General features: G+C 35.7%; 1 protein-coding gene across 4 annotated transcripts in view; it reads left to right on the plus strand.

Annotated features, from left to right (window-relative positions):
* Positions 1 to 21,614, plus strand: part of LOC150102833 (uncharacterized) — a 630,466-nt gene that overhangs the window by 355,956 nt on the left and 252,896 nt on the right. For 3 of the 4 annotated variants that reach the window (XM_090398795.1, XM_090398796.1, XM_090398797.1), the window contains 2 exons: positions 8,901 to 9,067; positions 21,056 to 21,184. In XM_090398795.1, the coding sequence (XP_090254921.1) occupies positions 8,901 to 9,067; positions 21,056 to 21,184 (296 nt within the window). The remainder of the gene's footprint in view (positions 1 to 8,900; positions 9,068 to 21,055; positions 21,185 to 21,614) is intronic. The other variant, XM_090398798.1, reaches the window with a different exon arrangement.

Raw genomic sequence — 21,614 nt, forward strand, 5'->3', positions numbered from 1 at the left:
CATCTGTTCACCCAAAGATTGTTGGAATAAGTGAGACATGGTTGAGAGGATGACATCCTGACAGGAATAGAGATGGAAGGGTATGATGTGTTTTGTGAGGATAGAAGGGATAAAAAAGGAGGGGGGAGTGCTATTGATGATAGAGAAAGAGTTATGTCCATACAAAGTAGAGATGCAAGATGGAAATAGTTCCGGTGGTTTTGAGACAGTATGGTGTGAGATAGAGGTGAATGGAATCAAATACTTGGTGGGATGTTGTTATAGAGCAGGTAATGTGGATGGTGGTGATAGTGAAATGTATAGTCAAATTAGCTAAGCAAATAAGAAAAGGGTGATCATTATGGGTGATTTTAATTATGGCAATATAGACTGGAATGATGAGATAGCAACTTGAAGTAAAGGAAATGAATGTCTTGAGTTTTTGAGGGATAACTACCTCAGACAGTATGTAACAGAGGGCACACGAGGATTAAGGGTCTTGGATTTGGTCATCTCATCAGAGGATGTAATTATAAATGAGGTCTCAAATCATCCACCAATTGGTGAGAGTGACCATGAGGTGATTACTTGGGTGGTTGCCAGCAGTGTCAGGACCCCTATGAGAAAAGGGTATATGTGGAACTACAAGGAGTGGGGGGTGATTATGAAGAGCTCAGGAGACAGCTTGCAGGTGTAGCATGGAATGATGAGTTAGCTGGAAAAGAGATCAGTGCAGCTTGGGAAATTTTCAAAAACTATCTAGCAGATGCACTGTCTGAATGTATTCCAAGGGTGACAAGGTTAAATAAGGTAGGTGTGAGATGGATGAATAAAGAGATTAAGCATGCGATACAGAGGAAAAAGGGCATTGTGGAGGCAGCATAAGAGAAGTGGAAGTAACCAATTTCATGAGGTCTACAAAGACCAGGCAAGGAGAGTGACTTGGTTGGTGAGAGTAGCTAAAGAGAGGTATGAACAGCAGTTAGCTAATGAAGCCAAAAAGAATCCTAGGGAGTTCTTTCGATATGTAGCCAGCAAAAGAAAGAATGATTAAGGAAGGATGACGTTGATTGGAGAAAATGGTGTAAAGACAGCTGTAGCAGAATGTGTGGTGGAGATACTTAATGAGCAGTTCATAAAGATCTTTCAATCTTGTGAATGTGACTTCAGGAGAGATTGAGAGCAGCTGTTGATGGGGAGGAGAGACTGACTGTAAGTGAGTAAGAGGTGTTTGGGGAGTTGAGTAAACTAGATGTAAATAAGGCTGTGGGACTTGAAAATATATCACCACGTATTTTGAAGGGAAGTGCCAGAGAGTTGACACCTGCCTTGACATATTTTTTTAATAGTAGTCTTGCACTTGGTCAAGTCCCTAAAGAGTGGAAGGAGGGCAAGATTGTGCCACTTCATAAAGGAGGTGATCGAACTCAAGCATCAAACTATAGGCCTATCTGTGTGTCAGGTGTTGTGGTTAAGTTGTTGGAGAAGCTTGTGAGAACTAGGATTCAGAGTTGGGTAAACAACAATGGCATAATTTTTGATGGACAGCATGGATTTGCTAAAGGCAGGTCATGTTTTTGTAATCTACTTATTACAATAAAGTGACTGCTTCCTTGGACAGAGGAGAAAGATACACAGTAATATACTTGGATTTCACAAAAGCTTTAGATAGAGTACCTCATGATAAGTTGACAGTCAAACTAGAGCAGATCTGGTTGGATGTTAGATTAGTGTATTGGATTGCAGACTGGCTATCTGATAGGTATCAACAAGTTGTGTATGGGGGTGCGATATCCAGGAAATGGAAAGTCACTAGTGGAGTGCCAAGGGGTCTGTTTTTGGGCCATTACTGTTTAACTTGTGTATTAATGATATTGGCGAAGATTTGGATGGAGATATTCAGTTGTTTGCAGATGATGCAAAGTTGGGATGAACCATAAAGAGTAGTGAAGATGTTGTGGCCTTGCAAGGAGACTTGAATAAATTGAGTGATTGCGGCAAACAAATGGGGATGTGAGTTGAATGTTGCAAAATGTAAGGTTTTAAAATGTGGGAAAAAAAAATGCGAGGCAGAATTTATGCTTGGTGAGAATATATTGTTGGAGGTAGAGGAAATAAGAGATCTGGGTGTGAGAATGGATAAGGATCTAAAATTTAGGGGACACATCGGCAAAATTGTGAAGACAACACCAAGGCTTCTGGGAATGATGCAGAGGAAACTGACGTGTAGAAGTAGGGAGATTCTTGTTCCATTGTATAAGGCTTTGATTAGGCCACACGTGGACTATTGTGCCCAGATTTGGTCACCGGGTTTTCAGAATGATGAAGAGATATTGGAAAGGATCCAAAGGTGACTGACTAAGGTAGTTTTTTGACCTCTGGAATGTTGAGTAAGAGGAAGGATTGAGAAGATGTAATTTGTAGACTCTGGGTGGAGAGGAGGAAGAGGGGAGATTATTATTAATAATAATAATAATAATAATAATAATAATCTTTCCATGTTTTCATATTGCTACTGTAAGAATGAAATAAGTACCTATTGTAGTTATGTGAAGTGATCTGCTGTACTTCTATTTTAGGTTATCATATTACAATTGGCTGTTTGTTTGCAGTATGCCCGAGTGCTTTTTAGATATAAAGTAATATGTGAGTGTATCCTCCTCTTGTTATTATCCCTGACCACTAACGGACACGGATGTGCAATATTCAGCCTCTCCTTATTATGTCAACGCTACCTTCCTGTGGTGTGGTCTGTTTCCACAAAGAGGCTGTGGTTGACAGTCTCTTTGTGGAAACCCCAGTGAGCATTCTTGCTACATCCATCCTGGTTGGAGGAAATGCCATTCTGAACAACTAGGTCAAAGATGACGTTTATCAGCTAGAGAAACACCACTGACCTGCATTTTAGCGACCTGAAGTGGCAGAGGCTATGTTTGGTGTTCTGAACAGGAGGTCTGATCTCTGTCTCTCCCCCTCTCTTCTCCATGCAGTGTGAGTGATACCCTTCAAGGGCATGCTAAACATAGAGACTCAGAACCTCCTCAATTTCGAGGGTATGGCAGTTAAAACAGTGGTACTGCAGACTAGCTGCCAAATATATTTGGGTCTGAATCTGTCAGTAACTAGTCAGGAAGCTTCCTGGTCAATTGACACATAATCCCACTAATGAGGAAGTCCAAGAAATGGTATGTGGAGATGCTGTAAAGCCCATGGCATGGCAAGCTCTCTGTATGGGTGCTATGTTCATGAGTCTGTGTCCTCCCACTGCATATCCCCACTCTTTCCTTTCATCTAACAATACACCAAAAATTGAAATAGACAAACAATGATGGCAACACTGTGATCAAAATAAATCTCTCTCAACAGCCAATTCATCCAAACACATCAAAACCAAGTGTTTGAATGAATTGGTTGTTGAGGAAGATTTATTTTGATCATAATATGCCAAACATACTAGAATCCATACCATAAAAATCATTTTTGCATACACTTTACAAACATCCATGGCATAAATTCAAACATAAAGTGGCATTTATGGCTTGAAGACATCAAAACCAGACCTTGTCCTCTTATCAGAAACCAAAATTGCAGCTACATTGACCACAGTTCACCTTCAATGTCCAAATTATATATGTCACGATTCATTTCACCACAAGAGTGGCATCTATGCCTTTGTGCATTCTGAAATTGCTTGCCATAGAATGCCAATTTTGAATCCCCTGCTTTTGACTTCCTTTGGCTCAAAGTTTTCTTGCTTCACTTGGTTACATTACTTCCACTTCAAAAGCCATGTTGACCTCTTCACCTTTCTCTTAATGAAGCTTAACCATCTTTAATTCAGCTATCCAAACAGTGATGCTGTCTTCCTAAATGACCTTAATGTCCAAAACCACAGCTGGCTCCTCTTCTCCAACACTACCAATCAAGCTCGACATGATGCATCAGTTTTTGCTATAAGCAATGATCGTGATCAAATGCAAATCATACATCTACTGAACCCAAATTCCTGATAATCCCCTTTGCTATTTCAGTACCATTGATCTTCTTTTTTTTTTTTCTTTTTTCTAACTAGTTCTCCTTCCAGATACACCATAGAGGCCACCTTTCCTCTCAGCAACTCATCACAGTCCTGAGCTAGTTTCCAGTCTAACAGAAGGCTCCTCCATTGACCACCTCCAACCTCATGTCCTTTGGCACTACCAAAGTGGGATGACCTCTGGAAATGCTATTCTTCCATTCCATGGCATGATTGCTTCTATTCTGACTCAGTGCTTCTATTCTGACTCAGACATTTGCACTGATCAAGTCACAGAAATTATTCACACTGACATGAGGGACCTGATGAATAACCTTGATGGGTTTTCATTTTATTATTATTTCATTTTAAGTATATATTAAATAGTGTTTCTGATTGGGGAGATCTCTGTTTATTGTCTTCAAGAAAACTGTTCCACATTCAATCATAGCTATATTTCATTATCTCATATATGTGTATAATAGCTCTTAGAATGCTATTTGGTATTTGTCTCTCTTATTAATATGTTAAATAGAATACTCCTTTTTCCTTTATTGATGCTGTTCAAAAATAAATAAGTGCAATATGTTTCTAGATTATATTTTCCATCTGAATTTAATAGTAAAAAAAAGAAGAAAGCTGTATCTTTTTTATATTTGTACTGTGAGTGTGTGTGTGCACAAGAGGAAAAGAAGAAGAAAGGATTTTGTTTAAACAATTAAGGTTGTATTCTTTGAGATAGATAGAGTGAAAGAGACTGTTCCAAAGAACAGAAGTAGATGGAATGAAATAGGAGGCAGTGAAGTTGGTTTGGTGAGTTTCAAAATGAACTGTAAAAAGGGCAGTGGCTCTTGTTTAGTGATTTTGGAGGAAAAGTGGAGGATAGTCACAAATTCCTCAGAGCACTATCCATGAAAGTATCTGTAGAAGAGGCACAAATTAGAAACAGGATCAGTGTGTGTGTGTGAGAGAGAGAGAGGAATGAAGTGGATATGTGTGAGAGATAGATCTTTAATTAGTTGGATTGTCCTCTTCTGGATAGATTTATTTATTTATTTAGCATATGGCATAATAAAGACACATGACATCAGAATATATAAATACATATTTGTGCAGACAATAAAAATTAGACAAGTAATGCACATATACAAATATCAGGTTAAAAAAAAAAAGTCTAAAATTTTGCTCAAGGATTGGTCAAAGTTGGAAGCCAGTAGAGGGGAGTGGATTTGACACAACCTGTTGTTGTCCTCATCACTACATTTATTTGCGTGTTGATTTTCTTGATATGAGGACTGTTTAGCCATACTGGTGAACAGTTTTCTGCTGCAGAGCAGATTATGGCCAATGTGGAGAATCGCAGTGTAATAGCAGAAGAACCCTATGTTAGAACCACACAGTTTTTGTATGATGTTATTATGGGTTCTGATCTTTAAAGAGAGATTCTCCAGATGTCTTTTGAAAGATGGTGTTGTACCCAGATATTTAGGGAAATCTTGGTGCTGCATCCTTGTGTTGTTAAAGCTGACCTGAAGTTTCCTATTTGCCAATTTGGTGTTTAGGTGAAAAGAGCTAACTTCCGTCTTATTAAGGTTTGGTGTTAGTCTCCATTTATGAAAGTATTCCCCAATGGTTCTAAGGTTATTTGTGAGAATATCTTCAGTTACTTCAATGCTCTTGTGTTGGATGGTGAGGGGTATATCATCAGCATAAGCAAATTTTTTTTACCTAGTTGTCTGCAGATCAGATGTATATAAATTAAATAAGATTGGTGCTAATACTGAGCCCTGTGGGAGACCATTGTTCAGCTTTCTGAGTTTTCTCATTTTGTTTCCCAGTACCACATGGAAGAACCTATCAGAAAGCATATTACCAATAAGTCGTATGATGGATTGGCATGGTATGACTTGTATCAGCTTGTATAGCATCCCCTCTTTCCATATCATTTCATATGCAGCAGTAAGGTCAACAAATACAACAGAGGTTTTCAAGCATCTCTGGAAGCCTGCTTTGATATGGGTAGTTTACAAGTGATTGGATTGACCAAGGCTTATTACTTGGTCCGTACGACTACGTTGAAACCTAAAGCCTGCTTGCTCAACAGAGATAACTTTGGATAATTTTGGCCCAATTCTGTTAAGGAGGAGTCTCTCGAGGAGCTTATAACAGCAACTGAAGAGTCCAATTGGACGATATCTCTCTGCTTGATCTTAATGCTTGTTGGGTTTTAATATGGCTATTATTTTGGTTCTCTTAAAGGCTGTTGGAAAGTTTCCTGTCCTTAAAATGTGAGAAAAGAATCTTGTTAGCCATCGATGAGCATTTTTTCCACAGTTTACTATGAATTCAGGGTGAACACCATCAAAGCCTGGTGTGTTGCCAGTTTTCACCTCCTTTAAGGCCTCAGTTATTTCATCTGTAGTAAATTCTCTTGAAAATTGGGAACTGCCACCTGCACTTTGTCATAAGTTTCTGAGTGCTTGTTTAACCTCCCATGTGTGTTGATGATCTCGAGGGGCTCTAGACAACAAGGTTATTCGACAGGCAATTTGATCTGGAGTCACCAAAGGATCTTTACAAGTGATTGGGTTACTTGTACTTCCACCTAACTTCTTTAATAGGCTCCATGCTTTTCTATTTGATTTTTTAAAGTCTAAGTCCTCTGTAGTTTTTATCTATTTTTCTCTGTGCTCATTATCAAGCTTCTGGAGTAATTTATCAGTTACGTCACAGTCACCAGATCTAAGTAGACTTGGTATAGCTCTTCACGGTTTTTTTCCAGCCAGATATGTATTCCTTTCGGAAATCCCCTTGGCATATACTTCTTCACTGTTGATATGACTGCTCCAATGAATTTGTTGTAGTTTTCACTCACAGGAGGTATCCATCTTACTATTTTATCCAGTTCTTGTGAAAAATCCTGCCAGTTTGCTTTTCTAGAATTACATCTTGGTCGTGGAATAGACTATATTATTGGTATTTGTATTCCTACTTCTATCAATACTGGGTGATGTTGGCTTTTTTGGAAAATCTTCAAGGACTTGTCTTGTTGTGTTTATCGGCTGATTTTGCAAATTTTGGGTAACAAAGCAGAGGTGTGGGTTGTATTCCCTCTTCCGTGCTGCAGCCTTAAAGGTTCCTTTGTCCTTTGCATCAAATATTAAGCTAGGATTGTTTTGCTCAACCCAGTTTGTTAATGCTTCACCATTTTAATCATTATTATTGTAATTCCACATGGTGTGATGGCTGTTAAAATCTCCTATGTAAATAGTAGGATGTGGAAATATGGGAATTATTCTGGATTGAATCGAGCAATCTTATAGAGGATTTTAGCACACCACCCCAAATATGTTAGAAATATTCCATGGTTGAATGGATTTGGGATTTATATAAAGTTAGTAGCTGTGAAGTTGTGAGGTAGTGTCTTGTGTGAAAAGTGCAACAAGTTTTTGGGCTGCTGCAGAGCATGTAGTTGAAATGTGATTGTGCCAGAAAAGCAAGGAGGTGTAGGTCCGTCCAAGAAGAGAAATGGCCTAGAAGTGATGCCAAGATTGAAGTAATGCAGAACTCAGATTTCCACTGATGAGACCTCAGTAAAGTTGGAAGCTTGTCTAGGTAGTGCCCCTTCCCATAATGCATGGCATTATACATGTCCGTAAGGATATGTGCTTTGCATTATGGGATACTAAGGCAAGTAATGTGAAGTCATTAGCCTCTATATACAAGTTGCCCAGTCGTGAAGTTACTTCACTCGCAAACTTTGTTTGCGTACACTTGAATAAAGGATTAAACTAAGAATATAATTTCTTGGCATCTTTAGTTTATTTATTTTGTGTAATAACTTAAGTTGTCTTATTATTATTATTTTATCCACATAATTGATACACAGTCAAAACAAGGTATCATATAAATTGTTATTATTATCTATTCGAATGTGCACATTAAAACACATGGAAAGTTTCATCAAAGGATATTTGTAGAGAATTTACAGTATCTTAATTAAGAGGGAGATGTTAAATCCCATTTTTATTTTATAGCCGGGTACGAAACTCTGGTAGAAATCCATCGACATCCGTAGAGTTTCAATGCCGAAAAAACTATCGACGGAACCAAGTGTAAATGATCACTTGGATAGTACAACACCAGGGCAACTCCATGCAAAGGTGGAGCAAGTTCCCTCACTAACTTTAATATTTTTTCATAATGTAAAACCCAGCTCCTGTGAGATGTAAATATATTGTTTTACATTATGAGAATAGGTCATTACCCAGACTGGTTTCAACCTTTTTTGAGGTCTCATCAGTGAGTAGGTAGACCTGGAATATCAAGGTTTTGAGTGAACAGAAACTTATATACCTCTACTATTGAATTGCCTTTCAGCTTATTATCTTTGTAGTTAACAATATTTGACAATATATAGTACACCACTTCGGCAATTCGATAGTAGAGGTATGTAAGTTTCTGTTCACTTAAAACCTTGATATTCCAGGTCTACCTACTCACTGATGAGCCCTCAAAAAAAGGTTGAAACCGGTCTGGGTAGTGACCTATTCTTATAATGTAAAACAGTATATTTACATCTCTTAGGAGCTGGGTTTTACATTATGAAAGAATATTAAAGTTAGTGAGGGAGCTTGCCCCACCTTTGCCCTGGTGTTGTACTATCCAAGTGATCATTTACACTTGATTCTGTCGATTGATTTCGACCCGAGTTTCGTACCCAGCTATAAAATAAAAAATGGGATTTAACATCTCCCTCTTAATTAACAAATTCGCCGGTAAAATAGCCTTTCAATTTACAGTAGCGTTATTGCCAGTTGTACTGTTATCACATTATTTTCTCTGTGTATTGAATTTATTGCATATGAAGTTGTTTATCTTATATTAAATTTAATTTATTTCTAAGGTTATGAAGCACAATTAGAAAAACTGCACTGTCCCAGATGCTCTTTTCAAGCATATTATTTAGAGCAGTATAATGATCATCTCACTGTACATTCAGAAGAAGCATTCCATTGTAAATGTTGTAATTTTCTCTGTTTTGATAATGATGAACTGATTCAGCACTACAAGGTAGGAAAAATGAGAAATTTCTAATTCCTTATCCAATTGAATCTAATATTGTATCAAAGGATGTTGCATATGATTTATTTTGAGGCATTGCCTACTATATTTTGTCAATCAATCAGTTTATATTGTACAGGCCAATGTCTGTGAACACTTTTTTCTTGTCTACTCACAGGTCTTTCTCTCTGGTCCTTCACTGCTTGTCATGGTGGATAGCTCCCTGTCTTTGAGCTTCACCACCAATTCAGAAGTGCCTCAGTACTTTATTTTTATTTATTTATTTATTTTTTTTATCACTTTCTCTTTTTCTCCTATACATTAATGACTAGTCTCAGTTACCAATGATCTGTTCACAGCTTTACTTCTAATAGATCCTACTCATTTGACAATCTATGTACCTTGGAATATGCAAATGAAACAGATCACTAATTGATCATATTTTAATCAGGGGAAAGTAGGTGAAAATAGCTCACCTACTTTTGGCATAATGACTGCAGATTACAACAGCGTAGAATGAAACTCCAACCATAGAATAGTAAGTGATTCTTTTAAGCAGTTTAAAAGAAGTATAAAGTTTAAACTCAGTATAAAGAAGCACTACCAAACAAATTGTTGGAAGGCTCAATGCCAGAAGAACCATCCCAGAACTTTGCTCATATTATGCAATCCACCCATGAAGTAGCAGCAAAAATTTTGGTCACCAAGACCTCTTCATCTTCTCAAAGGAAATGGGTAACACATACCACAGAAGAACTATAAAGAAACACAATGACATTAAGCTGCAATACAGGAGTCAGAGGACCTACAATCTACATTCTCAATTTAGTTAATTTTCACATTTGGAATCGCTGGATACCTCATAAGATTTGGGGGGGGGGGAGGTGAAGCATTCTGTTAGAAGAAATGGTAGGATTACAGATGCCCTTTCCACACAGAGTTAGTTGAACAATTGCAAATATCCATGCCAATGGCAGGATTTAATCCTATGGGCCTCTTGGCTGGAGAGTAGATATGCTGACTACTCGTCAAACCAGATTGGCACATACTTAGTTAAAAGAACTAAATGATCAAACATATATATGGCTCTTCAAAATGACAAGGAAAACATATCCAAGCTATCTGTCAAAAATTAGAACTATACCAAAATATCCATAAAACAACATAAATGTACTAGGCAGCTAATTCCTTATGTACCAAAGAAAGGAACCCCCAACATCTAAAATAAAAACTAAAAATGGCAAAATACCTGGAAATGAGCTTCATTACTTTCACTTCAAAAAACTATTAAATAATTCATCAGTGAACTTCCCTACTGATGGTTTGCCAGAAATGATAATCCAAAAACAGCTTTCATTTATGCATAACAGTTATAACACATACCAGACCTCCATGGAGCCAAAAGATTCATCTGCACTAAAAACACAAAAGAATGAGAAAGCAATTGGACCAGATGCTATAGCAGCAGAGACTATTAAATATGGAGAAAAATAGCTTTGGAAACAAATGTTAAATATCTGTAATATAACTCTAGCTGCATACAACATTTCATCAGTTGAATAATGTAATAACACCAGTACCCAAAAAATGTAGCCTGAACAACTTAGAAAATTACAGTGGAATCAATTCTTCTAGACTGAATTGAACCATATGTCACAACTCTTCTACTCGAAAATCAAGCAGGTTTCTTGAAAAACAGAAGAATTGTTGAACATATCCACTGCTTTAGAAGGTGCAAGAAATGAAAGCCATTTCATTAATCTCAAAGTGCATAGATTTCTCAAAAGGGTTTAATTCAGTCAATAGACTAAACATGTTCAAAATTCTCAGTTATTATGGCATGCCATTGAAAATAATCAAAGCAATAGCAGGAATCATCATGCAAGAGTAAGAATGGTTAATGGAGAACTGGGAACTTTCCTGTTTCCACTGCAATTCTTCAAGGAGAATTCATTTCGGGTTGAATATTATCTACTCCCGCTGTCTTTCCACGTTACAGGCTTTTGGTGGCTATTTCTGCTTCAAGTATGGATATGTATTACTGATTGCATGACTTTTGAGTATTTTTTTACCACTATGCTGTCCCTGCTTGTTTCATTCAGCAATTTTCCGAGTAATTACTCCATACATCAAGATTATCTTTTTCTCCAGTTTTCATGTTACCTTCATCATCTCTAATTCCTTTTACAGCACTCTTTCCTCCATTTCTGAGCTCTTTCAACTACCTCCAGAATATTTTGTCACCTTAATGATATTTATTTTTTATGTTCTTACCAAAGTCTTCCCATGACTATGGTGTAGCTAGTTTTACACAGTGTATAGCTTTCTTACATTTGTGTCTAGGATGCTTAAGGTTCAAAGCTGGATAACTGAGAGTAGACCTCTGCATAGCCTTTAAAGGAATGCGGAGAACCAATCTGGGCTTCTGACCTGATGTCCAATCCTCACCTTCTCGTGGTGCATCCTGTAGGTATCTACTTGGATATTAAACGAACCAGGATGGGCTGGCAATTTGGGATTTAGCTGACCAAATTGTATTCTTATTGGCTTAAATCAATAAAAAAATGGTACAACATGACAGAATTTCATGCTGGATGGCGCATCACCTGGTTAAACAAGGCTCCCATTGTATCTCCAGGGAAAAAAAGCAAAAAGTCAGCTACTGGAACAAATCCTGAAACACACTGCAGCTCATCACCAGAATTCAACATCGGTACTATCAACATAAAAAGCCTGAATGGCAAAGAAATGCAGCTAGCTGAGTAATTGGATAAATACAACATTGACATAATAGGGATGACTGAAATAAAAAAGACAAAATCTGGTGAGATTTTTCTGAGCAATTCTTGAACAATCAAGGAAACAAAGGAGTAGCCATGGTATTCAAAAGTAAATACGAGGCTAATCTTCTTGAATGGCAGCAATTTCAAGTAGAGTGATGTTGGCAAATATCAGAATGGAGAACTGGACAATGAGACTTATTTGTGCCTGTGGTCCCACAGAAGGTTCTACTAAGGTAGAAGTGTAGGAATTTTTTGAGGCTTTAGAGAAAGCAACTGACAATGGAAAAATAAAAAAATTGATCCTTATTGGGGATCTCAGTAACAGAGTAGGAAATGATTGTCAGACATACAAAAATATTTTGGGGAAAATTTGGAGATAAGAGAAAAGCTAATAATATTGGCAAATACCTGTTGAATTTCTTCTCAGGATGGGGCTGGTTATTATTAACACAATGTTCCAACATAAAAATGTGCGTAAATTCACATGGAGAGAAAACGCAAGGAATAAGATAATTCTCATTGACTATGTTATTGTCGATAGTGATGTTTTCTCCCTGGTGCAGGACACCAGAATGTACAGAGGATTTGAAATTGGAAGTGAATACCATTTAGTCTTGAGCAGGATAAAATTGAATTTCATATTGAAAAGAAGAACATGTAAGAAAGTTTTAAAGCGAATAAAAGTTGAGCAGCTCTCAGATGTGAAGTGTAGACTAAAATCCACAAACATTATTCAAGAAAAAATGAAAGAGTTTGAGAATAGGAATCAAACCTTGGAGATTCAGAGGAAGTGAAAGAAAAGCAGAAAGCTTATCAAAAGTTCCTAGCAAGTAAGTCAGTTTGTGCTCTCGGAGAATGCAGAGAAAAATGGAAGAAAGCTAAACACTGTAAAACAAGCTAAACAAAAGTCATGGGAAGACTTTGGGTGAGAATACAGAAAATAAATATCAAGAAGGTGGCAAGATTTTCTGGAAGTTGTTGGAGAAGCTCAGAAATGGAAGAAAGAGTGCTGTAAACAGAATTAGAGATGATAAAGGTGACATGAAAACTAGAGAAGAAGATTTCTTTAAAGTATGGAATAATTACTTTGAAACATTGCTAAATGAAATAATCAGTGACAGCACAGTGGCATTAAACATCGACCAGGCATGCAATCAGGATTACATATCCATACTTGAAGCAGAAATAGTCATCAAAAGCCTGAAATGTGGAAAGACAGCTGGTGTTGATTTCAACCAGAAATGCTCAATTATGAAGGTATAAAAGTCTTATGGTGGCTGCACTGCATAGTTCAGAAAGCCTGAACTGAAGTACGAATTCCAGATGATTGGAATAGAGCTCTCATAGTAAAAAGGGAAATAAACTGAATGTTTGAATTACAGAGGTATTTCTCTACTGAGTGTTCCTGGTAAAATTTATGCAAGTATACTTGAGAAGAGGTTGAGAAGAATTGTGGAAGAAATGCTTGGTGAAGGACAAGTTGGATTCAGGCTAAATAGAGGCTGTCAGGATCAGATTTTCACTTTACGACAGATAGATGAGAAATCATGGGAATATAACAAAAATCTGAATTTAAGTTTTGTAGATCTTGAAAAGTGAAAAGGCATATGAAAAGGTGCCAAGAGAGAAGCTATTCAATACACTACAGTCATATGGTGTCAATCTGGCATTATATCAAGAAATACTTAATCTTTATTTCAGTTGTAAGTCAGCAGTTAGAATTGAAGGAAGTACAGGAAGATGGTATTAAACCATCTTAACATTTAGCATTAGGTTAAATGTGGTGTCAGACAAGGATATACATTATCCCCTCTGTTATTCATTATCTATATAGATCACATTATGAAGAAAAGTGGTACTAAACCTGATATCAAAATTGGAGATGTTAATGTCAGCTCTTTGCTTTATGTAAATGATGTTATACTTCTAAATAAATCTGCTACAAGTCTGCAAGATTCCCTCACTGAATTGACTAACTGTTGTAATAGATATGGTAGGAAGGTCAGCAATAACAAGACAATGAAATGAAAATATCAACTGCATTGTGAATGGAGAACAAGTAAAACATTTCAACTACTTAAGTACAATTTTTAGCAAAGATGGTAAATTAAATATCGAAATAGGCAACAAAATCAACAAAGCTGGTACGGTAGGAAGTAAACTGAATAAATTTATATGGAATAAGAGATAAATTAGCCAAAACACTGAATAAATTAGCTGTATCCAAGACAGTGTTCTAACCAATTTTAAGTTGAGGATCTGAGAGCTGGGTCAGAAATAAAACACTTGACCTAGAAACTGCAGATATGAGAGTCCTGAGAAAGATTAGGGACATGAACAAATGGCAACAATGGCAATACCATATTAAAAATAAGGGTGTTAGGAAAGAACTTGACATTGTCAGCATCCAGGAATGCGTTAGCAAAGCTAATCTCAGGTGGTATGGTACGGTCACTTAAACAGAGTGGGAGAGGAAAGATTGCAAAACAAGTATTCTCTACCAGGTTGGCAGGAAAAAGATCCAGAGGAAGACCAAGATATAGGTGGATTGATATGGTAAAAAGTGCCTTAGAAGATAGAAATATCAGATCTTATAATGTTGGAGTCTTGACAGTTAACAGACCGATGTCGAGGAAAATTGTAGATAGGAAGTTAGTAATTATGTAAATATTTCATGTAGTACTATCATATCCTGTACACCCTTTATTGGTATATGGCAGGAATGTAATGATGATGATTGTATCACTTCTGGATATTGCTTCCACTGATGAGACCTCAATAAAGGTTGAAACTGATCTGGGTAGTGACCCTTCCCATAATGTGCAACATTATACATGTCCCTGAAAATATGTGCTTTGCATTATGGGACAGTAAGGCAAGTAATTGAAGGCATTATCCCCTATATATGCGTTGTCCAGTCAAGAAGTTATTCACATGCAAAATTTGTTTGCTTATACTTGGCTATAGGATTAAACCAAGTATATAATCTCTTGGTATCTTTAATTTATATTATTGTTATATATATATATATATATTCAATGTTGCATCTAGTAAAATATCAGTTATATTTATTGTTTGTAATATATCCAACAGTATATATCTTTTTTACTTTGTCAAATGCTTTTTCATAATCTATAAACAAAAGATGAAATTTTAAATTAAATTCTCTTTTTTTCTCTATGAGTAGTTTTAAACAAAAAGCCTCATCTATTGTAGAGCATTATTTTATAAATCTATTTTGACATAGTAATAATATTTTTTTTTCTGCATATTTAAAATTTTTCATTAAGTTTTCCACTGTATATTTTGTCGCATGTATTCGATAAACTAATACCTCTCTAAGTAGCAAGGTTTGTTTTATCCCTTATTTTAAATATAAGTATTGCTATACTTATTTTACGTTCTATTGGTATTTGTCCATCTGTATATATTTTATTTAAAAATGTTATTATTTTCTGATGGAATTTTTTTTCCAGCAAATTTATACAGTGTATCCCATCTTCTTCTGCTGATTTACCTTTTTTTTTTTTTTATTTTACTTAGGTTGTTCTTTAATCCTTTCATGTCTTTTATATCATTTAGAGCATTTTGTGAGTTTTTGGTGTAATTTTGTTTTATGTTAGTATTATATGTTCTAAGATGTATAAAGTAATCCAAGAATTCTTTTTAATCTATTTTGTAATTTATATTACTTTCTTTTAAATCTGTGTTCATTTTGTATATATGAATTTCTGGATGTGGTACAAATTTTTTCCAGGTTTCTCGATGTCTCTTTCTGGCTTTTCTTATGGCTATTGCTCATCTTTTTTTTTTTATATTCGGTTTCATCTTGTTTTGTGCTACTTAGCCATCACTTAATTGCCAGATTTTTATTTTTATGATATTTTTTGTGTTCCTAGACTTTCATATGTTTCTGATGTAATAATTTCTTTTATATTATTCCATTCTTTCTCAACCTCTTCATTTTCTTGTTTTTTTAAGTAGTTATTAATTCTCTGTTAGTATAAAATTCTTATTTATACCAACAATGGATTAATCTTACTTTGTAATTAGATTTTGTGTCTCTAGTTTGTTTATTTATTTATTTTATTTTATTTTTTATTTTTGTGTATTTTTTGTAACCACTTTGTGGTTACAAAGTGGTTACAAATTTTGCCTGCACTGAATTTTGATCTGTATGAATTTCTAGCCCCTTTGTGACTTTAAACATCTAGGCAGAGATTTGCTATAAAGTAATCTATTATTGATTTTTGTCCTCTTGTACACCATGTATATTTATGTTTTTAGAATGTATTTATTATTTTTAAATTATTATATATATGTGGAACTACAAGGGGGAGTGATTATGAAGAGCTCAGGAGACAGCTTGCGGGTGTAGCATGGAATGAGGAGTTAGCTGGAAAAGAAATCAGTGCAGCTTGGGGGATTTTCAAAAACTATCTAGTAGATGCAATGTCTAAATGTATTCCAAGGGTGACAAGGTTAAATAAGGTAGGTGTAAGATGGATGAATAAAGAGATTAAGCATGCGATACAGAGAAAAAGGGCATTGTGGAGGCAACATAAGAGAAGTGGAAGTAACCAATTTCATGAGGTCTACAAAGACCAGGCAAGGAGGGTGACTTGGTTGGTGAGAGTAGCTAAAGAGAGGTATGAACAGCAATTAGCTAATGAAGCCAAAAAGAATCCTAGGGAGTTCTTTTGATATGTAGCCAGCAAAAGAAAGAATGATTATGGAAGGATGACATTGATTGGAGGAAATGGTATAAAGACAGCTGTTGCAGAATGTGTGGTCGAGATACTTAATGAGCAGTTCATAAAGATCTTTCAATCTTGTGAATGTGACTTCATGGAGGGATTGAGAGCAGTTGATGAAGGGGAGGAGAGACTGACTGTAAGTGAGCAAGAGGTGTTTGGGGAGTTGAGTAAACTAGATGTAAATAAGGCTGTGGGACTTGATAATATATCACCGTGTATTCTGAAGGAATGTGCCACAAAGTTGACACCTTCCTTGACATATTATTTTAATACGAGTCTTGCACTTGGTCAAGTTCCTAAAGAGTGGAAGGAGAGCAAGATTGTGCCACTTCTTAAAGGAGGTGATTGAACTCAAGCATCAAACTATAGGTCTATCTCTGTTTCAGGTGTTGTAGTTAAGTTGTTGGAGAAGCTTGTGAGAACTAGGATCCAGAGTTGGGTAAGCAACAATGTTATAATCTTTGATGGATAGCATGGTTTTGCTAAACGGAGGTCATGTTTTAATAATCTACTTACTTATTACAATAAAGTGACTGCTTCCTTGGACAGAGGAGAAGGATATACAGTAATATTCTTGGATTTCCAAAAGCTTTTGATAGAGTACCTCATGATAAGTTGACAGTCAAACTAGAGCAGATGGGGTTGGATATTAGATTAGTGCATTGGATTGGAGACTGGCTATCTGATTGGTATCAACAAGTTGTGTATGGGAGTGTGATATCCAGGAAAAGGAAAGTCACTATTGGAGTGCCTCAGGGATTTGTTTTAGGACCATTACTATTTAACTTGTATCTTAATGATATTGGCGAAGATTTGGATGGAGATATTCAGTTGTTTGCAGATGATGCAAAGTTGGGATTAACCACAAAGAGTAGTGAAGATGTTGTTTATTATTTTAACGGTATAATAGAACACAGAAACTAAGTAAATAATTAATTTATTAACTTGATGCTGATATTTCGCTAGTGTTATAACCAGCATTTTCAGAGCACAAAAACACTGTTTGTGTTTTTGTGCGCTGAAGATGACAAACAGTGTTTTTGTGCTCTGAAGATGCTGGTTATAACACCAGCGAAATATCAGCATCAAGTTAATAAATTAATTATTTACTTAGTTTCTGTGTTCTATTATACCGTTAAAATAATAAACAACATGTTCGACGAACACATAAGTCTGTCCACACGAGTAGTGAAGATGTTGTGGCCTTGCAAGAAGACTTTAATAAATTGAGTAATTGGGCAAGCAAATGGGGGATGTGAGTTCAGTGTTACAAAATGTAAGGTTTTAAAATTTGGAAAACAAAGATGGGATGCAGAATTTATGCTTGGTGAGAATATATTGTTGGAGGTAGAGGAAATAAGAGATATGGGTGTGATAGTGGATAAGGATCTAAAATTTAGGGGACACATCACCAAAATTGTGAAGATAACACAAAGGCTTCTGGGAATGATGCGGAGGACACTGACGTGTAGAAATAGGGAGATTCTTGTTCCGTTGTATAAGACTTTGATTAGGCCACACATGGACTATTGTGCCCAGATTTGGTCACCGGGTTTTCAGAAGGATGAAGAGCTGTTGGAAAGGGTCCAAAGGCAACTGACTAAGGTAGTTTCTGACCTCTGGAATGTGGAGTATGAGGATAGATTGATAAGATGTAATTTGCAGAGTCTGGTGGAGAGAAGGAAGAGGGGAGATATAATACAGATCTACAAGTTGGTAAGGGGTTGTTATAAGATCAATGGTGGAGAAGTTCTACAGAGAATAGTGGGAGATCAGGGGAGAACCAGAGGTTATCCCTTGGAACTGTATAAAGAGGGTGTGAGTAGGGGAGTGAGAGGCAGGGTTTTTTCATGCAGAGTTGTGAATGATTGGAATGCCTTGCCTGAGAGTGTGGTGCAAGGAGTTTGAGTGTGTTTAAGGCTCGGTATGATGAGATGTGTGTGTGTGTGATAAAAGGACCTCTCAGATGAGTCTTTGACTCCATGAGGTCTTGGGTAATAATAATAATAATCAATAAGTGGCTTTCCAATTTTGTTTACTGTTGTTCTGCAATTTTTTTTTATATTATTATTAAATTTTTTCATTCCTATCCTGCCATTAAGTTCTCTGGCTATAATTATATAATTATATCATCTGTTTTATTTAATTTTTAATATGTTCATTGTTTTTATTTTATTCGTGTAGGGTTCCCTCATTTCCTCGACCACCCCTTTGGACTGGTTGAGCCCTCTTAATAAGGTAATTAAGTACTATACATCCTATGACTGTAGCCTGTGTGTTCACAAGACCGGTTTGTGGGATGAAAAACCCCAGATAAACTTGGGGGGGGGGGCTGTCAACACCCAGGACTGGTTAATTTGGCTATGGCTGAGAAAGATCATTAAGTTCATTGTCGACGGGAATCGAACTTGGGACACTCCTTGGGACAACCCCAGGCATATGGTTGCAAAGTGCATAGCCACTAGGCTAACTGCACGGACTATGTTTGTTGTAATTGTTTGTAAAAGTCATAATTTTCTTCTTCGTTCCCTTCTTCATGGGCATACACTCCAACAATAGTTAAATTTGCTTTATTTAATTTTAATTGCTTAATTTAATTTTACTTATGATATTCTTTCATTCCATTATGAGTTATTTTTACTTGAATTGGTTTATGGATTGAATTCATTACACCAACTTTTGCACATGTTTACTTGTCTGCTCCACTATATATGATATCATAATTAGTTGTTTCTTTTTGTTTCTGTAAGAACTGCAGTTTGTATACTTTCTTCATTTAAAATTTTATCTAATCCATCTTAATGTGCTATGCTTCTAATGTTCTATGTAGCACATTTCACCACATTTTTCTTTTTTCAAAGTTCTTAACCTTTTCCAGTTTTTCATTTTTTTCCTATGTTTTCCAACTAGTTTAGGTTTTGTTGAGACTTGAAAGTAATATGCGTTTCCCTGTGTCAAGGTACTAGCATGACAATAGGTATCCTAGTAGTGGGACTAGGATATAGGGATAGTGGGACAAGCCTAGTTGCCACCTTAAGGCAACTAGGCTTGCCTTTTTTAGTAGATGAATTGCTGTAATATCACTGGGGGGGGGGGAGTAAGAAGTAAAAGAAAGTAGAGGAAAGAAGAGTAGATGACCAGTTTACAGATATGATATACCAAGTATACTGTAGGAAGTAAGATCAAAGTCTAGCTCAGTTATCTTGGGTTTGCCATTAGGGCTCAATATTGCAGAAAAATATTTAAAATTTTTTTAAATATATTAGTGTTCTGGGATCGGCATTTGTGATAGAATTGTTCACAAAATGTTTTCAAAATGGTCTGAAGACAATGCAGACAAAGAAATAGATTGATCTCAATGAATAACAAGGCTCTTATAGGATAAACTGGATTCTGCAGCACTGCTCTACAACTACAGAAGAATGGGCAAAAATTATGTTAAGTGATGAGACCAGAATTTTAAATTTTAGTGATATTAGAATTAAATATTTCATAGATGAGAAGGAGAGGTTTTCTTATGAGAATTGACAGCAGCTGAGGGCTGAGTTAAGATTAAAACTGATCTTACTATTGATTGTTTTGGTTATGACAGGCTGCATTATCCTGCTGACAAATGTATCCTTCTAGTGCACTGTGGAATCGATAACTGATTCGAATTCTGCTTTAAAATTTCACATCAGTACTTTTTAGCATTAAAATTATTCTCAGCAACATGAATCCTTGATTTTCTGATATGCATCCCATCCCAGGACACTAACCGGATACTTTATGGTATGAAATTCAAAAGCAGAATTTGCAAGAATTAATTGCTGATCTGCTTCTTTTTTTTTTTTTTTTTTCAGTGACTTAGAAGCAAGTAATGTAGCCTGAAACACTCTCAATACAGTTAATAGCATGGTTGTCTGAAAAGTAATTTCATAAGAATAATTATATTCTTATGAGATTAGAATTATCCTTACACTCAAAAAATGGAATTGCAATAATTCTCAACTTGGACAATTATGATTAAAGATCCATGGTCTGCTAAATATGTATATGCATTCAATATTAAATAATAATTCCTCACTAGGATTAAAAATACATACTAATAGTCTCCTTAGAGTAGTATATTCACCACAGTAAAATGAGATTAGCTCATATCATTTGTTCATTCTATTATCTCCTCTCTTTATGGGACTCCCAGATTTCACAAGGAGAATTAAACCTTATAGCCAGGCATGGAAAGGATCATTTTGTTGACTTATAACCTATCTTGTCCCCACACATTTATTTGTTATAGGCCTTGCTGTCTCTTGTGTGTGGAAATAATTAAAAATTATATAATAATAATAAAATTTAAAAAATAAATAAACTAGAATATAATAATCAAATTACAAGACTCTTTACTTATAATTTTCTTGCTTACACTTATATGTTGTTTTTAAATCTTTCATTAATTTTTTGTTTGCAATTTTAAGGATTATCACCCAAGATGTATTTGCCAAGTATGCAACCATACTGCAGAGCATGCTTATAGCATAAAGCGACACATGTATAGGCACTCTGAATCTCTTTGTACTTGTGAAGCCTGTGGGAAAACTTATAAGGTATTTTTTTCTGTTCTAAGATATTTAGTATATTATTCTGTATATCCCCTTATGGAGAATTTGTTTACATCAGAACTGATAAATATGTTTAACACAAAATCTTACTGTTTATTATTTAAATACAAAGTTTAAACTTTTTTTTTTTTTTTTTCATCTTGTTATATTTCCTTATATATGAAATTTATAAATGTATGCTGTAAAGTACACATTGCATAAAGCAAATGAGTTTGTGGTTTAGACTAGTCAATAGCACCCAGAGAAAATGTCCCCCTTATAGGACTTTTAGGCTTCTCACCTGACTTCTTCCACTTATTGTTTTGAATGTTTTTGTCTGTATTATTACAATTTTAATATCGAAATATAGGAATTATTAAACTTGTGTTTAATTATTTTCCTGTGCTCTATTCATCCAGTTAAACCATATTATGAT

The sequence above is a fragment of the Typopeltis vanoorti genome, chromosome 10, assembly GCF_054136105.1.
Source record: "Typopeltis vanoorti isolate ZY-2024b chromosome 10, IOZ_Tvanoo_1.0, whole genome shotgun sequence".
Taxonomy (NCBI): domain Eukaryota; kingdom Metazoa; phylum Arthropoda; class Arachnida; order Uropygi; family Thelyphonidae; genus Typopeltis; species Typopeltis vanoorti.